Raw genomic sequence first — 22,772 nt, 5'->3', positions numbered from 1 at the left:
ACCCAAATGGCATATGACATCTTCTGCGATCTTCTGTGATCATGTTAGCACACTTGCTACTCATGTAAAATGTCTTCTAACATTCTTTTTTCTTTTTTTTTTGTCCTGTTCTTTTCCATAACCGTCAGACATTATAGTGCTGATTGCATCTGTTGCTGTGGTGTCGGCGGGGAGTCAAAGCAACATTTTTGCAACATCTGCACTGCGAAGCTTAAGGTTTTTACAGATCCTGCGAATGGTACGCATGGACCGCCGTGGAGGAACTTGGAAGCTTCTGGGATCTGTAGTTTATGCACACAGCAAGGTATGTTTTTTGAAAAGTCATCATCCAGAATTATTTGCTTTATTGTCTTTGATATAAAGATCTTGGAATAATTTAAAATCCCACTTTGTTTTATGAGCAGAAAATCCTGTGTCAGACATAAACATATCCAAAAGTACTTTTTGTTCTTTTGTAAATATCTTCCTGGTGTGCAGATATCCTCTGTATGTCCTCAGTATCTGCTTCTCTGTCTAATAGGAATTGGTCACTGCCTGGTACATCGGGTTCCTTGTGCTCATCTTTTCCTCTTTCCTGGTTTATCTGGTGGAAAAGGAGTTCAATAAAGATTTTGCCACCTATGCTGATGCATTGTGGTGGGGCACGGTGAGTCTCTCACTCACTTCTCTGTGCAATGGTATATTCCCTCTTGAGTCTTAACAAGTAATATTCTGACCTGTACTGAGCTTCACAAAACAAGTTATTCATATGTGATGTGGTGAATTTTTTCCTGCACTTGCTAATGGTCAACATTACTGGGAAATTGCAAGATGTAGTAGTTTCAGTTTAATATGGCCATTGATATCAGTAATAGTAATTTCAGGCTCACTCTTTTTCTTCCTTTTGTTTATTGCCGTCTACCTTGTTTGGTAAATTGAAAACTTTTCCATAAAGGTTTTATGGAGGCCCATTAGATTCCATTTCCATGGATATAGAAAAAGTAATCATGAACGCACAAAATGACAAACGCCATCTCTGGTCTCGCTTGGATGCCCTTGATGCTTCAGAGAACAGAGATCAGGCTCATACAGGTTGTTTCAGCCCTAAAGGAAAAGATAATGGCCATGTATGTGCATAATTGAAGATATAAACACATACAGATATACAGTATGGTTATCAACTGCTTATTTGCTGGTTTTGATGAAGTCGAAGAAAAAATAAGGCAGCCGATATTTGAACTAAGTGCAAATAACAATAGATGCCATTTACACTAAGTGGAAATAGCAATATTTACACTAAGTGACAATAGCAACGTTTCTTAGCGATATGCTATTCCAACTAAGTGAAAATAGTGATACATTCTATTTACAGCATGTAAAAGTATCAGTTCTTTGCAATAAGAGTAAATAGTAATTAGATGCTATCTATCTATACTTTATATTGGCAGATACTATTTGCACCTCAGTATTTTTGTGCATTTAAAGGATCCAATATATTAGTGTAAATTATTATATTTATTAAAATTATTAAATGGATGCTGCTTTATTGAGAGAATAAAAACGTAACCCTACCCAATAAACACTTTTAATATTTTTAAACACTCTTTAGCAGTTTATTTCCACTTTTAGAATATTATTTTCATTTTTATTGAAATGTGAGCTCGGCAAAAAGCAGATTCGAAACCCATGTCGATGGCTTTAAAAGTGAGGTCTGTGAGCCCTATTGCTACTGCTGCACCACTAAAGATCTTGAATTTTGCGTGTCCTTTATAAAACTTGAGTGGCCAAACCAAACATTGGTGGGCGGAGCTAGTGTAAACAGCGTTTGCCAACAAGGGACGCTATTTGCACTTAGTGTAAAAAGACACTCCGAAAAAGGGCAGGCTCAATGTAAATAAGACAATTAACCAAGTAATCATTCATAGTTTGAATCGCTAAATAAATAGACTTTCTGGCTTTCTTTTGTTGTTGAGGTTAAAGTCAATCAAACTTTATGCTAATTTGACCTCAAATTACATCTGTCACTTAGTGGAACTAGCCAAATTAGCCTAGACAAGTTTCTTGACATGCCATCATCCTCAAAAACAATTAACAAAATTACACAAGGTAAAAAGAAAAATTACCCAAACTATATTAAATACCATCTCACCTGCAGCAAGTATAAACATGGTTTCTGTGTTTTATTGTGTTTTATGTATAATGAATTGATAGCAGGATAGAGCATGCATTTTTAAAGAGACATTTTGAAACCAGAATTGTTCATTTTCTATTTACCCTACCTGTTTTTTATTTATTTATTTATTTATTGTTCTTTTTTTTTAGATCACCCTAACTACTATTGGTTATGGAGATAAGACTCCTAAAACCTGGACTGGGCGAATGCTGTCTGCTGGCTTTGCCCTGCTTGGGATCTCCTTCTTTACTCTGCCTGCGGTAAACCTTACACGCACCAAGAAATTATCTATACCTTGTTTCCTTACACTACTTAAAATATTAATTCAGTGTTTTATTAATTCAGCATCATGTCACTTCTCCAGATACAACATTAATAAAGAGCCGTTTTGTAAATAATTTGCATAATTGAGACCATTCCTAATGTCCTTCTTGGTTTTCAACCTCCACACAATTAAATCTTATTCATGGCTGCTGAAGCAGAATTTTATTTGGTGTCTTTGTGAAAAATTGTAAAGTTACATCCATAGAATACTAGCCACTATGCTGGCAGTTTCTACAACAGATATCTGTATTTATGGAATACAAAGGAAGGCAAAATTAATTCTTCTGTTTGAGATACTGTGCGTGTTTTAATACAGACTATAAGTTTGGTTTGAAGATGAAAAACGTATTAAGCACAATGTTCTCTTACCATTCCTGATTTCTATAAAGAACTCAAAGCGTTCATATGTAAATTGTGTGAGCTTATTTTGCCCATTAGGCCCTTTACACATGGAATTAAGATGCGTTTTGGTCGATCGGATCACAGGTAGATGAGGGAGACACATACCCTTTTTACACCTATTAATCCATCTCTTTTTGACTTAACTTGCGATCCGATCAACCAAAACGCATCTTAATACCAAATATAAACAGGGCTTTGGAAAGATCTGAAAAAGCCCATACATTTACCCACCCATAGTTCTTCCCTCGCCATAGCAAGAAGGGAGGAGAAAAGAGACACCTGGGGTGTGTCACACAATACCATCCAGGGTGAAGACAGATCTGTCATCACCTCTAGGATGGTTAAAAAAATAAAAGTTCAGTTCCTCTACAGGCCTATTAGGTGTGCGGAATGCTTCGCTTCTACAACCTTTTCCATAGACAATCATATTATTATTGTTGAATTGGATTGACCCTATGCCTTTGGGTTACTCTGATCCAAAGGGTTTGTGCTTGTGCATGCTTCACAATCTTTTTGGTCAGGCATTTTTCAGTATGGTGACATGGGTATTAATGTTTCCATAGCGTCAATGCCGTGACACAGCATTGAGTTCCACTCTAAAGGGAATGTCTCATTACATACACTGTAAAAAATGACCGTGATTTTAACAGTAAAAGACTGTAAAAATGCTGCGGTGAAAAACTGTTGATTGGTTTACAGAAAGTTTCCGTACTATATACGGTGAATAACTGTAATAGATCTAACGGTACATTTAATGTCATTTTACGGTAAAATACCGTTAAATTCACAGTTTTTGGACGTGAAAAATAACAATTCATTGTAAAATTTACAGTGAAAAACCGTATATTGACATTCCCACAATTCCCTGCGTGACACTTCACATTTGATATATTTCCGCTGAAATAACTCTGTTTCTTCTTAGTTTTTCTCATTTTTTTCTAATCAGTTATGTACATTAGGGTTTTATGTTACATCTAATGTTGTTAAATTAATGTTTATTGCATTTTTAAAATTTCATGCATGTTACCATGATGGTGTTTAGTGTGTGTGTGAATGACACTGTGTGCACCTTCTATATATTAGTATTGTCCTCCTCAGCTTGTGGAAAAGCTGCTTGTGATGAACTTTGATTCATCATGTGACTCTCATCACCACTGTGTTTGGTGACTGTCAGTGTATTATAAAGGTACAAAACAGATATTAGTACTTCATTAGGTTGGTAAATTAACATTATATCAGTTAATGAAATACGTTATTTTACCGTAAATTTAACAGATTTAAAATGTAAAATTCACATGTAACTCCGTAAGTATGTTTACGGTTAGATGTCATTTTTACAGTATTGTTCTGGTAACCACAGCTGCCGGTATTTTTCCGTAGAAACAACGGGATTTTTTTTACAGTGTATGTAATCCAGTTCCCTGAAAGGGGAAGGTAGAATATGGTTATGTGCGTTTCAGGCGTTTATTTATGGTCTCAGTGATACGCTTGCGCTACATCACCTGACCACACTGTTGGCCAATAGAATTGGTGTTTTTCCACATGTGCTTCAGACACTGGCTTAGTCAGGAGTGTTGCCACAACTTCAACATCATGATGGTGTGTCTCGTTCCCCTCTCAGGGAACAAGGATGCATATAACCTGAGAATTTTCTCATAATCCTATTTCTAATTGGTTCCACTTCACTTGCATTGCAGGGTATTTTAGGTTCGGGTTTTGCCCTGAAGGTTCAAGAACAGCACAGACAGAAGCACTTTGAGAAGAGAAGGAACCCTGCAGCCTGCCTTATACAGGTCAGACACAAGAATCTGCCTTCACATTTGGTGATATTAAACAATCTTGCAAAATAGAATTTGCTTTATTGTGTCATTTTTATGACAGAGAATTTTATGGAAAATGTCATGCCTCTAAGTAGGGATACTGTTTGCTAATGGTATCGTATATTTTCATATATATATTGTAACTGTGATTTGTGTCAGAATGCACCACAATTTTTTTGTTGCCTTATAAGCCTGTTATGAAATGGCTGAGACTGTGAATAGTCTTACCCAACAGACAAAGTTCACAGCAAAGGGATTTTATTTGCTTGGACCAGTGTTACGCTGGTTTTAACGTGGACGTGTTTTGATACCAAAAATCAAAAACAAAAATCTCCTGAATTTGTTGCAAAAAATATTCAAGAACTTCCCTTCTATGTGCTATGTGTGTGAGTGTGTGAGTATTGTGTTTCTGCTCACTATGTTTTACTCTCCTTGACCCTGAATAAGGCTGCGTGGCGATATTACTCCACCGATGGTAGTCGCCCTTACCTTGAGGCCACTTGGCGTCACTATGAGTCTACAATCCCTGTCCTGAGGCATGTATTGGTGCCTGCTCTGACCAAAAAAAACTTGTGTAGTTTTATTTACTAATCTGCTTTTTTTCCTTTTTGTTTTTTTCTTCTTCTCTTTCTCTTCTATGGGCTTGTTTTTCTTCTGTCTTTTCCTCTTCTTCCTTTATCCCTTCTTCTTTTGGTTTTATATATTTTTGCATGTAGTGTGTGTGGCGTAGCTATGCGGCTGATGAGAACTCGGTTTCCGTTGCTACCTGGAAACCTCATTTGAAGGCGTTGCATACCTGCAGTCCTACAAAGTAGGTACAACCCCCCTGGCAGCTGCTATTCCATTTTCTGTCTGTTCCCTTGGTTCATTCATTTTCCACAAAGGGAAACTTTCCTCTTTTCCTCTATTTATTTGTTCAATTTCCCCATGTAACTTTTGTCTCCCACAAACTCCATTCTTCTTTTCACATCCTCTTCATTTACACATTCAAAAAAATCTACATTTCAGTTTTTATGTCCATTTCGCAATTATCTGATACATTCTTAGCTATACACAAGAATCATTATAGACCAGGTTATATTGTTATAGACAATAGCAGGTCTAATGTAGGTCTAGCTGTCCATAAAATCACTTGATTGCAATCTTTCTCTCAAAGTGAAAGGGGAAAAAACAAAGTTAATGGACAGTAATTTTTCTCTCCATTTTGCATTTATGCCCACATTCTGTTTTATAATGGCACAATCATGAATATGCAGTGGTGCTCCATCTTGGTAAATAATATTACAAGCAACCAAATTGGCTAGCTGATTGAAAAAAAGATTTTATTACCTTTGCCTTGTCATTCATAAATACCCTTATGTCACATAACACCATGAAACACCATGAAAACTGCTGAAAGCATTACTTTAAACATACTGAGAATAAACTAGACATTCAGAAGGGCTCCATATACATTTGGCACATACTTGCTTGAGCTTCTGAAGTTATTGCAATACTCTGCATGTTTTGATTTGCATGTATATGCATACTGTTTTGAACTGGCTGTTGCTTTTGGTGCATTAGTATGCATGAAATATTGTATGATAAAATAGACCCCATGAATCTGAACTTGTGTAGTTTATAACAATACTGTCTCCTGTAGATTATCTGAACATCTCACATTTAAATGTTTCTCTTTCTACATCACCTTCTCACACATAAAGGAAGGATCAAGGAGAATCATCTACAAGGTTTGTGTTGTTTCATATATACTATGAATAAATGACAATTGAGACAGACTTTTGAAAGTTGCTGTAATTATACTAGTGTAATACTTCAGATGACCATGAAAAAAAAAACACACTGCGACTTTGTATCCCAAAAACGGGCCTTTATTTCTTGTAATTCAGACTATATTCCTAATAACGGTTAGAGTTCATAACTTCTAATTGTTACTTTACATATCAAAATGTAACTTCATAATTAGCAATGTGACTTTATATTTCACAATTGCATCTTTTATTGTATTGTTATATATCACAATGCAAATTCAAATCTTGCAATTTGATTTTATACAAGTATCTCTCAATTATGACTTTCTTTCTTGTAATTGCAACTCACAGTGTGATTTTATTTAATTAAAATTGCAAATGTATGTCTCACATTTGTGACTTTATTTCTTATTTGAAACTTAATCTCAAAATGACTTATCTATGTTTTATTCTAAGGAGGACACAGGCTTCCATATTTGATCAGTAGTTCCCTCTGATGTCTGCTTAGTGCCATCTGTTATTAAATGCACTCTAATATTTCATCAGACATGTACATGGGTAGATGGAATATGAAATGGCAAGTAATTGAGATGTTTTCATGTTTTCATGTTTTGTCACTTACCAGACAAATGTGATTACTGGGGGCTTTGACTTCAGTTAGAGAGAGAAAATGATGGAGATGAGAATGAGAGTCAGACTTGAATGACTGCATTGCACACCAGCTATAAGGCATAGTTTCATCAGTCCAGATAACAAAAACATAATTACATAATTCATTTGCATAATTACTCGGATAGAACTTCAGATTGTGTCATAATAGTTTGGCTAGTATGAACAAGGCCAGACAAAATCATTTCCACATCATTATGAATTTATTAAGTGCAGAACCAATACATGAAATTTACCCTTTTCTCTTGGTCCATTGTCTGATTTCAAAGAGGTGTTTGGATATGGTGGGTTCTAACCAGTTGTTTGTGTGAAACAACCATCCATCCACTCAGTTATGATGCACTACTCATCAATGACCAAGAGGCAATGATACCATAATTAGCATAGTTGCTAATGTGACATTATTGAACAGAAGTGGATGACTCACCGCGGTGCTGCATTTTTGAGTGGCTGCTGCTCTTTTCTCTGAGTCATGTTCAGCTGTCTGACCTACAATGAGTAAACTAGTCATTTTTTTGAGTTATTGGAAGTAAAGATAAAACAATATTTTGCAAAAACCCACAGTACTCAGTATATACAGTATGTGTACACACCATGATTGTCCAGTAAAAAAAAAAAAAAAGTCTCCACTTTTTTCTCCAGCCAATTTTGAGTGCACACACAAGGACAATGCAGATACTTGTTAAATAGAAAGCCTGAGAGTAAGCCCAACAGAGCCAAAACTAGAGGTGTGATAACAGTTCCAGTTTCTCTGTAAAATTGTTTTATTTCAATAGAAATTTCTGAAAAACTTCCCCATGTGGATTTCACAGTGGGGCCACAATTTCGCTGTGTTGACCAACAGAATGCTGCTTGGGTAGAAGGTGACCTCACTACATTATTGATAAATAGATAGATAGACAGACAGATAGATGGAGAGATAGATCTATTTCTTATTTCATGGAACATTGTAATTACTTCTGAAGGATTTTTATCCCTCTGTCCTTGACGTTTCTCTAGGGTCTTTCATCTTACAGTACATTACATTTTGTCTTGGTATATCGTATCTGAAGGGCCTTTCATAATGATTGTTTAGAGTTTGCTTGACTGCACATCTAAGCAAGCAATGCAGAACTAATAAATGACTTGGCCTCCACACTTTTTGTACTTCATGCTGCTCTTTGATGGCCATTGCCATGGCTCATGGCATAAAGGAAAGTGCTGTTCTTTCTTTCACTCTCTCATTCTCTCACTCTCTCACTTTTTCCCCTTTTAGTCAGAAACTGAGTTTTAAGGACCGGGTAAGAATGGCAAGCCCACGTGGACAGAGCATTAAAAGTAGGCAGACGTCTGTTACAGACAGACGTTCGCCCGGAGCTGAGATCAGCACTGATGCATCGAGTCCTGCCAAGGTACAGAAGAGCTGGAGTTTTAATGACCGCACCAGATTCAGACCCTCCCTCCGTCTCAAGAGCCAATCACGGTCTACCCCTGAAGGTGAAGCAATTTCTGATTAGAGCATTACATTGAACTACTATGTGCATTGAGGGAAATTTAGCTCTATGATTTTTATTCTATGCTGTCTATGTAGTGCAGAAATATAATGAATTCAAGAGTGATTAAGACACAATGAAATTCAAAATTTGATCATAACCTGAAAAATCTTCAGATTTTTGAGAAAACATATCCAAGTGACTAGATCATTTTAAAATTTCTGGATATAACCATACAATTACAGTGGATATAATTATAGGATATAATTGGATATAATTATATAGGATATTACTGGATATAATTACAGTCAACCATGGTGACACAGAGTGCTTATTGACATCGTGATAATGATCTCTGATTGAGATCATTGTGAATCCAAATGATCCTGATTGGGTCACAAAAGGCCTTTGACTGAATAGGAAATAATTCCTTTCTCATTTTCTTTTCATCTTGTTTCATCCGTTTTTTTTTTTTTTCTTTTTCATTTTTATTGGACCAATGTCATTCAGGCAAGAGTGCAACAGAGGATTGCAAATGTGATATTGCTTTTATATCAAAGTTCAATAAAAAGGAGTTAATGTTGAGTTGAACTTATATTTAATTCACAATTGGCAATTACTTGTTACTTGTTTGTGATCCACTAATGAAAATAGTTTCAAACTAAACCAAAGCAGAATCAACCATTTCGTGTCTAAAAGCAACACACTATCCACCTTATTTTTAGCATTAGAATGGTTGCAGCCATTTGTAACTTGAATGTGCCCATTATGCTGCTTGATATTGAAAACTGGTATTTCTTATCATATTATTTTAATTTAGTAACTAATTCATAACACATTGGTTTCTTCTTCTTTTAGTTACAGTATTCACAGAAAATAGCTTACTTTTGTGTTGCAAAATAAGGTGGATAAGAGTGTTCCATTCTTGAACAAATCATTGTTTTTGAACAAATCAGTTGAGTGAATGATTCAGTGACTCATAATATGCAATCTGACAGACAAGCAGAGTGATTAAAAACTGTGAAAAGTCACACTGCTGTTGGGGTAAATATCTGCTCTGTAACGCCACTCATCCACTGAAAAATGAGGACAGGAACTATCTAGTGTACGGCAGATAAAGAATACAACAATGCACTGATTTGGACAACTCGATCCACTCATTGGACTACACTGCCTAAGGCTCTGTTTGCAAATCCTGTGAGGTTAAGACATCTCTTCTGTAGAAAATTATGTATTATGTATATTTCAGACACATTAATGGATGCATATATCAAGGCATGGTATGATTTAGATTTAATCTGAAGTCTTTATCCACAGTGGGAAGACTATAAGGCACTTGATGTCATATACAGTGCATTATGAAATCAGAATAGTCAAATTTAATGAAAAATTATTACCTAACTTTAAGTGTCTTAATGTGCTTGCATCTTGTACTGTGTCACCCTGCAGCCTAAGACATGAAGCCCTTAACAAGCAAGGGGCCCACAACACAAGGCTACATGTATCCACATATGTTACACTTTATTTCGATACTCCACTTTAGACATTCTAACTTTGCAACTGCATGTCAACTAACTCTCATTAGAGTATTAGACTGTTATTTTAGGGTTAGTAGCATACTTGCAAATTTACTTATAGGCACAAGAATGCCTGCTGGGGGGACCATCAAAATAAAGTGGTAGCAAGATATTAACAGTCTACTAATACTGTAATGACTGCTGGTTGACATGTAGTTTCAAAGTTACTTATAGTTAGTAGAATGTCTAAAGTGGACTATCAAAATGATGTGTAAACTCTACATGTAGTAGAGCCCAATATACAATGGAAATCCCTTTCCATTGCAACTTCCCATTAACTTCCCATTAACCAGTCATGCAGTTTTTTTGTGCCCATCTTTGATATCAGTATGAGTAAACTTACTGGCATCCAATATCACCATGTCTTCTCCCACTCAGAAACTAAAGTCAATTTATTTTTGGAAACTTAACGACTACAAAAACTGATTTTAATTTTCTTTATTAATCTTAATTGTATTACAACAATTTCAGTTTTTATTTTATTTTAAATTTAGTTTCAGCCACTCTTCAGTTTCATTTTAGTTTTTATTTGTATTACTCTGCTTTATTTTTTATATACAATTTATTAATATACATATAATATATATATATATATATATATATATATATATATATATATATATAACATATATATGTCACAGTCACCAGCATCGGCACTACATTTCTCAGCATTCCTCCTGTTCCTCACCTGCACACGATCATCAATCACGTTGCATTGCGTTGCATTGCGTGTATTGTCTCTCATTGGATTACTAAGTAAAGACTTGTTTGAAAATGATCTTCTTTGTTGTGTGTTCCTACACAAACAGCACGTTACGCTTGACATACAGTTTACAGATTTGATGACATACAGTGGGTACGGAAAGTATTCAGACCCCCTTAAATTTTTCACTCTTTGTTAAATTGCAGCCATTTGCTACAATCATTTAAGTTCATTTTTTTCCTCATTAATGTACACACAGCACCCCATATTGACAGAAAAACACAGAATTATTTACATTTTTGCAGATTTATTAAAAAAGAAAAACTGAAATATCACATGGTCCTAAGTATTCAGACCCTTTGCTCAGTATTTAGTAGAAGCACCCTTTTGATCTAATACAGCCATGAGTCTTTTTGGGAAAGATGCAACAAGTATTTCACACCTGGATTTGGGGATCCTCTGCCATTCCTCCTTGCAGATCCTCTCCAGTTCTGTCAGGCGGGATGGTAAACGTTGGTGGACAGCCATTTTTAGGTCTCTCCAGAGATGCTCAATTGGGTTTAAGTCAGGGCTCTGGCTGGGCCATTCAAGAACAGTCACAGAGTTGTTGTGAAGCCACTCCTTTGTTATTTTAGCTGTGTGCTTAGGGTCATTGTCTTGTTGGAAGGTAAACCTTCAGCCCAGTCTGAGGTCCTGTGCACTCTGGAGAAGGTTTTCATTCAGGATATCCCTGTACTTGGCCGCATTTATCTTTCCCTCGATTGCAACCTTGGCCAGATCTGTGCCTTGCCACAATTCTGTCTCTGAGCTCTTCAGGCAGTTCCTTTGACCTCATGATTCTCATTTGCTCTGACATGCACTGTGAGCTGTAAGGTCTTATATAGACAGGTGTGTGGATTTCCTAATCAAGTCCAATCAGTATAATCAAACACAGCTGGACTCAAATGAAGGTGTAGAACCATCTCAAGGATGATCAGAAGAAATGGACAGCACCTGAGTTAAATATATGAGTGTCACAGCAAAGGGTCTGAATACTTAGGACCATGTGATATTTCAGTTTTTCTTTTTTAATAAATCTGCAAAAATGTCAACAATTCTGTGTTTTTCTGTCAATATGGGGTGCTGTGTGTACATTAATGAGGAAAAAAAAAAAAGAACTTAAATGATTTTAGCAAATGGCTGCAATAACAAAGAGTGAAATATTTAAGGGGGTCTGAATACTTTCCGTACCCACTGTATATAAAGAGAATTGCATTGCTGAATTGTTAGGGGCCTTGTGAGGGACCCATGAGCATCCAATAATTGGGGTAACCACTGTGAACCTTTTGAGTAAACTTTTCAAGAAGTAGTATAATTCTTCAGTCAAGAATCCTTTTGCCTCAAAGCGTAAAGTTGGAACCTTCATATTTTAGCCAGAAACATATATACTCCTTCCTCAGTGATGCCCTATGTCTGTAAATATATATGAAAACTACACAAAAAAAAAAAAAAAGAAAAGAAAAAGTGCACCATAAGCAATTAGACTGCAAAGTGTAGGCTATATACAGTAGAACCTCATCTGTTAAAAAAATAAATTATATTTTACACTGAAACATATTTCATTGGTTAATAATACTTATACTTTTATAAAATTCTCAGGAAAGTAATTTGTCTTCTTGGAAAGGCAGAAATATTTTTTAAGAGAAGAGATTCACGTCATAAGGACCAATGTACCATGTACTATATGCACTCTGAATGAAATAAAATTGTGCTTAGAAATGTATTTGAGTAAAAGTACAATTGATCAGTTTCAGTTTGTGTTAATTTGAGCTGCACTATACTTTGTTAGTTTATATTCTCCTTGCAAATGTTGCAGTTTTTTCCTCTGATGTTGCTCTCAGATGTTGTTTTGAGTAGATTCTCTTGATTCTCTCCTTTTTTTTCAATAAAAAATGTATGGAAATGAATGTTATTATTTATTGGTTTGCCTTTCTCTTGCTTATTACTCTTCCATTTTCCCTCAATTCTTTTCATTTGATGATGGCTTTCAAATAATCTCTCCTTTCTGACTGACTCTTTATTTTAATATATTTACTGACTCTTTATTTTAATATATTTATAAGTGCTGATGACTTTTTTGAAATTTTCATTGTGTCACAGGTGAGGCTAATGTTGGTGTTGATGAGGGTTTTGATGAGAAAGGGTGTCATTGTGATATGTCGGCTGAGGACCTGCCATCCGCACTGAAGACCGTCATCAGAGCTGTGAGGTAAGAGCAACAATTCTTCTCTTCATGCTGCAATATTTTAGAGCTCTGAGACATTACAATTAAAGCTCAGTATTTCATGAGTGATTATTGATATGAATTTGCTAAAAGTTTCAGTAAATAGTGTCAACCAAAGCTAATTCCAAGATATAAATAGTGGCCTAGATGCATATTATGTTAGATGCATAATAAATGTTTTTAAAGATGAATTGTGTGAATTCTGTGCCACTAACATCAAGTGTGATAGCAAAAATTTTATTTTTTTTCCTCGAAAGCCCATTGGTCAGCCAAATAGATAGACCACAAACTCAAGCCACTGGTTGAGCCAATGTTATGTTGAACCGAGGTGTGTACAATATCACAAAACAAGTTGAACAAACTCAGGGTTACATAATTTGACAAACCCAAATAAAATCTAACCTGCAAGTATACCGCATAGTTCTCCATACATTTTTTTCAGTATGTGTCCATGTGTGTGCACATAAAATTATGACATTTGCAGAGAACATCTAGTCTTGTGAAACATCAATCCATGACAATTCTCTGAATAGTTTTTGCATGTTATTGAATGTGGCAATGCTATTGTCTTGGCGGACTAGATTTGCTACTCTGCCTCAGCTGTTTATTATTGCTGCTGCTGCAGAGCAAATATGGACTTGCTACTGTTAATAGATACACAGACATGCCACTGTAAGATATGCTACTGCTGCTGCATAAATAGATATACATAAATCCGCCAACAAAGCAGGAACAATAAGAATGACACAATACAAGCCAACACACATGCCTGGTGCTGAGAGTATGTAAAACACACTGCATTAATAGACACAGAATCAGCAGAGGCCAATTAGCTTGTGCCACATGTTAATGATGTGACTACTTGCAGATTGCATGTAAAGGACCAGTCTACAGTCTCTTGAATTTCATGACTGAACTAGATATATATATCATCGCTGTCCGATGTAAACCACATATGTCCATTTTGCCGATTTTGACGAATTGAATGTCCAGGTTCATTTCCGTATACAGTATGCTTCACATATCTAAATGGCCAATGAAAAGTTGTGAAATCATGTCATCTGATTTTCACGTTATATCCATTTGGTGTCAAAGCTGTCAATCACGCCGCGTATCTCCCGCCCTGTGGAAGCATCTCGCCGGTCTCGTGAAGTTTCATCGAAGCTCAGCACCGGATAGCCGAATAACACTGTGAGGTTACATTGCCAAATAAACATAGCCTGGTGAGACAATGACTTTCCTTTATCGAGGTAAACGTTTCCCCCCTGACGCCAGACGTACGTCTAGGAGTGACAAAATTACGGTAGGACTGTGCAAACAAAGTATCTGTCTAGCATTACCATGTCAGTGTATTGATTCATTGTCCCTTCATAGTTTGCAAGAGACATTTAATAAATTTATAATTAAAATTAAATAAACTAAGCGTATTTAATAAACTGAGCGTATTCATCTGTCAATATGAAACGCGACTTGGCCATTCTAATTAATGATCGGAAGAACGCGTATCGACCACCGTTACTGTAAAATATGCAGGTATGTCCATTTAAACTCAATTTTGGTCAAATGTGGATTATATCATTACACTGGCAAGAATATGGTTAGATGTAAATATGCCGTACCAAGTATGACAATGCTACATTCAACTGCTTTTGAAATACAGTGTTTTTTTCACTTCCTGAAAAGTAACCGTTTTGGACATACGTGAGTTTCATCGGGCAGCGACGATATACTATGGGCAAAAATGTGCCATTTTTGAGTGTGTCCCTTTAAATGCAAATGAGCTGTTGCTCCCCACCCCCTTTAAGAAGAGGGCAGAGTTTCAAGAACTCATGCTCTGGCATTACCGTAACAACAAAACAGGACAATCTTACGCACCAAAACTGTCAGTATTGGCGTTCATGGGAAACTCCTGTTTACGATAACTCTGATAGCACATGAGGGTAGCATCAGCTCTGGATATGAAGTTTGGCTCATCTTTCAGAATCAACCTTTGTGAAAATCCAGCATTAAACAGACCCTTGTTTGTGAAGCAGATTGGCACAAACAAACAAGACTTTAACTACTTTCTTTGGGACATTTCCTTCAAAAATGAAATTTAATCACAATGTCCTCAGTGACTCAGATGGCGGGAGTCTATGGTGACTCATTGGTACATCCCAAAACAACATTTGTAATGTCTCTTTGGCGCAGACATTGTAAAATTCCAGCTGCTACATCGATGATACAGAAATGGCGGACTCACTCAGGGCTGTGTCTATGCACTTTTCAGGGAAATCAACCTACACAAGGTTTGCTTAAACCCTGTACCCTATAAGCTGAGATAGGAGAAAGTATTTTAACAAATAGACAAAAATACACACATCACCTTTAATGAATACAGCATTGTCTGTTGTCAGCCTTATTTAATTATTCTCATAGCCACTGAGAGCATGAGATGAATCAGTGTCTCATTATCTCATTTCACTAATTTTACTTTCAAGAAAGAGTACTGTCATCCACACACTTCACACTAGCAACCACACTCTTTTTTTCTTTTTTTTTTTGTCTAGAATGTGTGGGTCAGTTAAAATTAAAAATTTCTAGATTGACAGTATGTGCTCATCTTTTCCAGCCTCTCTATTTTGCTTTTATTGTGAGGAATACAAAATTAACTCACAGTCTATAGGGTGTCTTGCTCCACTGAATATTCCAGACTGTAGGTGAAGTGCTTTTGTAACCCTCTAGGTTTCAGCTGGGGCCTGGATGGACCCTGACATGTATGTGATGCCAAGCTCAGACTTATCCAGGGTGTTGGATTTGTCTGTGCTGTCATTTGGTCACCTTAGTTTGCAGAATCATTGCTGTGTTCATGCTGAGTCAACCCAAAATGCAATTAATTTGATTCAAGGCATTGTTTCAGTTTTTGAATTGCCCATTAGAAAATGTATCCTTTACAATTATACTCAGAACAAGAAGACAGATTGGCACATTAAATGTCTATGCTTTCATATTTGTTTTGAGTTATATACTCCTTAATGGAAGAATAATATTATCATATGGTTCTGCAGGATCATGAAATTCCATGTGGCAAAGAAGAAGTTTAAGGAAACTCTACGCCCATATGATGTGAAGGATGTAATAGAGCAATATTCAGCTGGTCACCTAGACATGCTCTGCCGAATTAAGAGTCTGCAAACAAGGTAAGACTAACCAACTACTGTCTGAAGATGTTTTTACTTATATGCAAAGTACATACACTAACGTTCAAAAGTGTGGGGTCTGTAAAAATGAGTATTTTTTGTATTTATTTATTTTGGCAAGAAATTAATACTTTTATTCAGCAAGGATGCGTTCAATTTATGAAAGTAAAGACATTTTAATGTTACAAAAGATTTTTATTTCTATTTATCAAAGAATCCTGAAAAAAAAAATCGTTATCACAGTTTTCACAAAAATATTAAGCAGCACAGCTATTTTTAACATTGTTAATAATGATAAATGTTTTTTTTTTAAAACCAAATCAGCATATAAGAATGATTTCTGAAGATCATATGACACTGAAGACTAAAGCTTTGCCATTACAAGAATAAATTACATATTAATATAAATAGAAAACCTATGGTTATTTGTTCTCAAGCTTAATGTGTCTATGTGTCTCATGCAATATAGTAGGTCCACAGGTGTGTATACGAATTTAAACATCTTCATTTTTACTTAAACTCTTTTTGCCACTGGAAATGATAGGAAAAGGAGAAGGACTCAAACTTACATTATTCCAATGAGCCCAAAGTGTGTGCATTAATCACTTGGCCTTCCCTCTTTACATATGAATTACAGCTAATAGCTGCACAGTAGGAACATGAGCCATACTCAATACACAGTCAGTCAATCAAAACTCATTGCAACATACTAATTATAAATCAGCACTTTCACCCATATCACTTGACATTCAGTACTCATTTACAAAGCACAAACAAGCATTTCTAAACATGCAGCCCAATCAGCAGAGGTTAGCAGTGGCACAGATGATCAAGAATTTGATTAATCAAGATCATGTAACATCTGTCTGAACATCACTCATTTTGATGTGAATTAAAACATTTACTCAACAATGAAAATCAAAGAGATTATTAGTTGCCACTTTCATGGCCTCTATATTATCGTCACACTGGTGTGTCTGGTTCATATTAATGCCATCATGTCACATGTGGTCTGATGGCCCTGAGGCAGTGGTTCTCCTTGGTCATATATAGGTCACTGGGTGGTGGGGAAGCCCTGAGCTTCTGCTAGACAATGTGGAACATTTAAGAAGTTATACTGTATATCATTAATACATATCATTATGTACCATTACTCATCATGGCTACATACGTTTTCAACTCAAAACAATCCCTGCACTCAAATATATGCGCTGTCCTGCTCCACACAACATGAAATTAATGTCAAATGTGTAGAACACCCGAATACTCATTATTCTTGATCGACTGACAAACATATGGAAGTAAAATATTGACTAATGTCTTTGAAACAAAAAAGCATGTTGAATTGCTCTAATTGAAAAAAAAAAAAAAAAAAAATGCATTGTATTTTCAGGGCTTGCACTTTTGGGGGCTAAAATTCAATATGGTTGTATATTTAAGCTGTGAATATTTCAAATGAAAACATTTCAAACACAATTTCATTATTTAAAAATCAAGAATCTGTATTCACCTTCCAGACTTAATTTCCAAAGTATCCAGTATGTTTAAAAATACAACCTATAATATTTGACAGGACATTTTCAGTTCTTTTTATTTCACTGTAAAAAAAAAAAAAAAAATTCACTTCGACAAATTCAGTGGTTAAAATTCAGCAGAATATTCAACATCTACCTGTTGTTTTGGTCTTTGTCATCACATATTTATATATATATATATATATATATATATATATATATATTATTTTTTTTATTTTTTATTTTTTCAATTAATGCAATTCAACATGCTTTTTTTTGTTTCAAAGACATTAGTCATTATTTTACTTCCATACAAACAATGCTCAAATGACATTGCATCTACTGAGATTCTCAAGTGTGCAGTAAGTGGACACTTTGACACTTTAATATCCCATAAGACAAAATGCAGTCTACTTTAAAAAGACAATATGTGCCAAGTGACTCTTTTTAAGCCATTTTTTGTCTTTTTAACCATGGCAGGTCTTCTGGTCACTTTAAAAATGTATCTTTTTATTACATTTATTCACTGAAGCCTAGTGAAGTCAAATTATCAAAGCTTTAATGAAGTGGGACTAGTGCCACCATGTGACCAAAACCGGACATTACAGTTCCTGACATTCTTCATAGTCTCCAAACTCGGTCCTGGAGGGCCACTGTCCTGCAGAGTATAGCTCCAACTTGCCTCAACACACAAGATAATAAATTGGTTGTACTAATAGTAGCAATTTATAGTTTCAGTTCTCTGTCTACTCATTTCATTCCTGTCTCTTTCTGCTAATGTCTCTCTCACTTTCAGGGTGGATCAGATTCTTGGTAGGGGCCAAATGCCTGTGGATAAGAAAGTCAGAGAAAAGTTGTTATCTGATGGAGACATTCTGGAAGATGTGAGCATGTTGGGAAGGGTGTGTAAGGTAGAGAGACAGGTGAGTATAGAGACACTCAGATAAACAATGCATTTCACAAACCAATGTACGTTGAATCATTCCATCTTTTAAAATTTTTGAATGAAATGCAATTAATTTCATAACTGAGACAGTTTGTCGCTTGACCTATTAGCAGTATTAAACCCTGTGGATGTTTAGAAAATAAAGTATTTTTGAAATAATTGCAATAATTGTATTTTTGAAAATAATTGTAAGCCTCATTTCTATTATGAAATATTAGTTGTGTTTAAAGGATTAGTTCACCCCAAAATTAAAATTCTGTCATTAATTACTCACCCTCATGTTGTTCCAAACCCATAAGCCTTTGGTTTATCTTTGGAACACTAATGAAGATTTTTTGATGACAGAATGCTGTCAGCAACTACGCTGCTGCTGCTGTTGGTGGTTATTGCAATACATTCACAGACAAGCTGCTGTGAACATGCAAGACATACTACTGCCGCATAAATAGCATACATGAAAATGACCTGTAGTACATCTATACAGGTGGAACTGGGGGAGGTGGAGGGTTTATGATTGCTGTAAACAATCACAGAACCAAACTATTTAAATATTGAGCAAGCAAGCTCATTGGCTGCAGATGCAACAGAGACCAAGTTAGCTTGTGCCATTTAGTAAATGATGTGAAAGCTAGCAGATAACGATCTATCATCTACACTCTAAAAAATGCTGGGTTAAAAACAACCCAAGTTGGGCTGAAAATGGACAAACCCAGCGGTTGGGTTAAATGTTTGCCCTACCTGCTGGGTAGTTTTATTTAAACCAACTATTATTTAAAAATTGCTAGCTTAAAATGAACCCAAAATAGTTGGGAAATTAAAAACCAGATGCAATTAGAGACAACAATAATAGACAAAAGATGAATGTTTATTAATAAGCTTTAATATTGTATTAATATAAATTTAATAGTTTAATAGTTTATCAATATAAATTTATTAATAAGCAATTTAATAAATGTTTATTGTTTAATTCATTGAACATTAATAAATGTTAATTTCCAACATACTTTGGGTTAATTTTAATTAAGCAATACAGTAATTTTTAAACAATAATTGAGTTAAATAAAACTACCCAGCAGGTTGGGCAAACATTTAACCCTACCGCTGGGTTAAAACAACCCAATTGCTGGGTTTGTCCATTTTCAACCCAACTTGGGTTGTTTTTAACCCAGCATTTTTTAGAGTGTATAGTTTCATGACAGAACTAGATATTGGCCTTGAGTCACTGTATTATACAACATAAACAACGTTTTCTGACAAACAATATTTCTGTGTTCCATATATCATCTCTATAGGTACAGTCTATTGAAGCTAAGCTGGACTCTTTGCTGGACATCTACCGGCAGGTTCTGCAGAAGGGTTCATGCTCTGCCCTCACTCTCTCCTCTCTTCCTCCATTTGGGTTGGAGGAGACTTCAGACTATCAGAGCACCATCCTCAGTAAGGATCTCTCTTGCTCCTCCCAGGTCAGCCAGTCCATCTGTGGCAATCATCCCAGGGCTCTCCAACTAATATTAGCCCCCAGTGAACTCAACCTCAACCAGAACAACTCCACAACATCTTCCCCTGGGCTCAATCCAGCCTCTGCCTCGCCTTTTAACCCATCTACCTTCCAGGTCCCTTCAACCCCATCCATGGAGTGTCCGTCAGCACAAGGCAGTCCATCTCAAAACCTCACCGCCAACAGCTTTCACTCTTCTGTAGTCCACTTTCCATGCGTTGGTCAACCACCTCCACCTCTTCCATCCACAGCCTCTTCAAAATTTCAACTCTCGCCTGTTCCTCCACAACCATGCCATGCCCGCAGCATGGGACCCTCTAGGTCAGACCCTGCCGACTACGCCAAGTCCTGCTTTAGAGGAGTCGGGATAGACTTCGGGCTTAACTCTAGTATGGGCTGCAAGCTTCAGCAGAAAACCAGACCGAATTCTAAAGAAGACAGTTCTTGGAGGAGACATATAAGCCTGGATGCAGAGGTGGAGATGGACCCCCTTGTTGCAGTTTCGACACTTGTCCCGGTTCAAGGCCACAGCAGTGGGGACAGAGGACTGGGGAAATCCCTCTCCGTGCAGGAACTCATAGAGCCCGCTCTAGAGGGTCTGGACACGCATTCTAGTCAGGCTAGTTTCTCCACTAGCATTAGCAGCAGCCAGGACTCTTCAGCTGGGGGCATTGAGATGGGGGTAGCAGGCTGGGGAGAAGCTGATCTCTTCATCAGCGATAGAGACCTGGAGGTCTCAAAGACACATACTCAAGGGTTCGACTTTCTTTCTCAGCCCCCCATTGATGCATCCTACTCCTCTGTGCTGCTTAGGACAAGTACTACAACTGCTGCTAGTCACAACCTAGCAGGTGGACATACACCCAATATGGGCAGCAATGAGACTATGAATACGACACATGTTCGACTAAAATAACGCAATCTCTAACGTGTTCTTAGAAACTGCATCTGATGGAATGAAACTTTGATATGAGAGCTTATTTTATTTTGGAGGCTTTTTTGTATTTTTATGAGGGCAAAGTAAATTTAGATCATTTTTTATACATGTTTTAATAGTTTGGTTTATTTAAAAGAAATATTTTGTATAGGTCACCGTACATGACATATTGCATGCATTGTTCTTTTTCAAATGTACTGTAACATTTGAAGAAAAAAAAAAAAAAAACTAATAGAATGTGGTAGAATAATAATCAACCTACTGAAAATTATCAAAATCAGAGATGGCATGAACTCATTGGACTGCATGAACACTGCATGTCTTCAGCATACAAAAACACAGTCTCATTACAAAAAGCCTCATCAACCCCAAAATTTACAACCTGCCTAAAAACAGAAAAGAAAAGAAAAAAAAAATTCTGAATTTATCATTGTATTAAAAGGTCATTTACTTTTCTAATGTAAAAAAAAAGTGCCAGAAACTTTGAACAAAACTGATGCTGCTGAAAATTGTACAGTTTTGATAAAGCAGATTAAATGTTGAGAGAAGCACCTGATAGTTTCCATACTACATTAGTTGCTGTTTTTTGTAATTAATTCTGATCACTGCAGCTGCGACCCAACTTAATATCCTGTTAGTTTTGTGAGTATAAATTATTAACAATAATAAAATAGCTATTATGGATCATTTTAATACATTGTATATATGTGTGTAATTTATTATAATTCATAATAAATGTTATTTTATTATTGTTGTTAATTATAGATGAGTATATTTGCTAATAATTCTTTTTTTTTTTTTTCTTGACATAATTTTTTTGTCATTTTTGTTTTTGTCATTTTAGATTGCATGTGCAACCGCAGTGAATATTTGTCAGAGCTCTCCAAAGTCTGACCTAAATACAATAGCATACATGCCTATACTCAACAACAGAAGACATTTTCACAATCATATTTGATATTATTAAGTAATTTAGAAGCAGACATCAGAGATCAAATGTATTTTATTGTTGGTTATGAACCGACATACATTAGATAATGGAGAATAATATTCTCGTTAAAGTACATGAGTGCAAGTGCAAACAAGATAGCTCATGCTTGTTCTGAGTGCTGTCGGAGTAGACAGTAAAGTGCGCTAGCTACTTTATCTTCATGCACACAGAAAAAGACTTAAAGCTACATCACGACATCAAATGAGAACAAACTAACATAGAATCTTCTACCTACTGGACTAGAAGCTGAAACAGTTAGCTAATACTGTAAGCAAGGTCACATAAGCAATGTTAGCAAGAGGGTTTAGGGATTGCACACAAGCTGGGATACAGGATAAACAAAGCTTACTCCACACTCCCACTAGAGGCAGATCTTAAAGTGCTTATAACAATTTAACAATAGAACAAACACCACAACGAAGACTTAAAATTCAAAATAACATATGATTAAACATAAATATATTTCACTATTGTAATCATTGTCAAGTAGGCGCAAGTTTTATTTTTCCTTCTTCTGCTTTTGCGATGCATTTTGATAAATAACCAAGCTTTGTTTATGGAGTTGAAAAGAGGA

The 22,772-nt window shown here is 36.0% G+C and overlaps 1 protein-coding gene across 1 annotated transcript in view; it reads left to right on the top strand.

Moving 5' to 3' along the window:
- kcnq5b (potassium voltage-gated channel, KQT-like subfamily, member 5b) overlaps positions 1 to 22,769 on the top strand; it is a 118,124-nt gene extending 95,355 nt beyond the window's left edge. The window contains exons 4-14 of the mRNA XM_067404281.1: positions 129 to 304; positions 521 to 646; positions 2,302 to 2,412; positions 4,576 to 4,671; positions 5,415 to 5,509; positions 6,402 to 6,428; positions 8,374 to 8,594; positions 13,010 to 13,118; positions 16,181 to 16,312; positions 18,623 to 18,749; positions 20,065 to 22,769. Of these exons, the coding sequence (XP_067260382.1) occupies positions 129 to 304; positions 521 to 646; positions 2,302 to 2,412; positions 4,576 to 4,671; positions 5,415 to 5,509; positions 6,402 to 6,428; positions 8,374 to 8,594; positions 13,010 to 13,118; positions 16,181 to 16,312; positions 18,623 to 18,749; positions 20,065 to 21,186 (2,342 nt within the window). The 3' untranslated portion in view covers positions 21,187 to 22,769. The remainder of the gene's footprint in view (positions 1 to 128; positions 305 to 520; positions 647 to 2,301; positions 2,413 to 4,575; positions 4,672 to 5,414; positions 5,510 to 6,401; positions 6,429 to 8,373; positions 8,595 to 13,009; positions 13,119 to 16,180; positions 16,313 to 18,622; positions 18,750 to 20,064) is intronic.
- The last annotated feature ends 3 nt before the right edge of the window (positions 22,770 to 22,772 follow it).

Source organism: Chanodichthys erythropterus, chromosome 12 (assembly GCF_024489055.1).
Source record: "Chanodichthys erythropterus isolate Z2021 chromosome 12, ASM2448905v1, whole genome shotgun sequence".
In the NCBI taxonomy this organism is placed as follows: domain Eukaryota; kingdom Metazoa; phylum Chordata; class Actinopteri; order Cypriniformes; family Xenocyprididae; genus Chanodichthys; species Chanodichthys erythropterus.
This window is presented reverse-complemented; position numbering and strand designations above follow the sequence as displayed.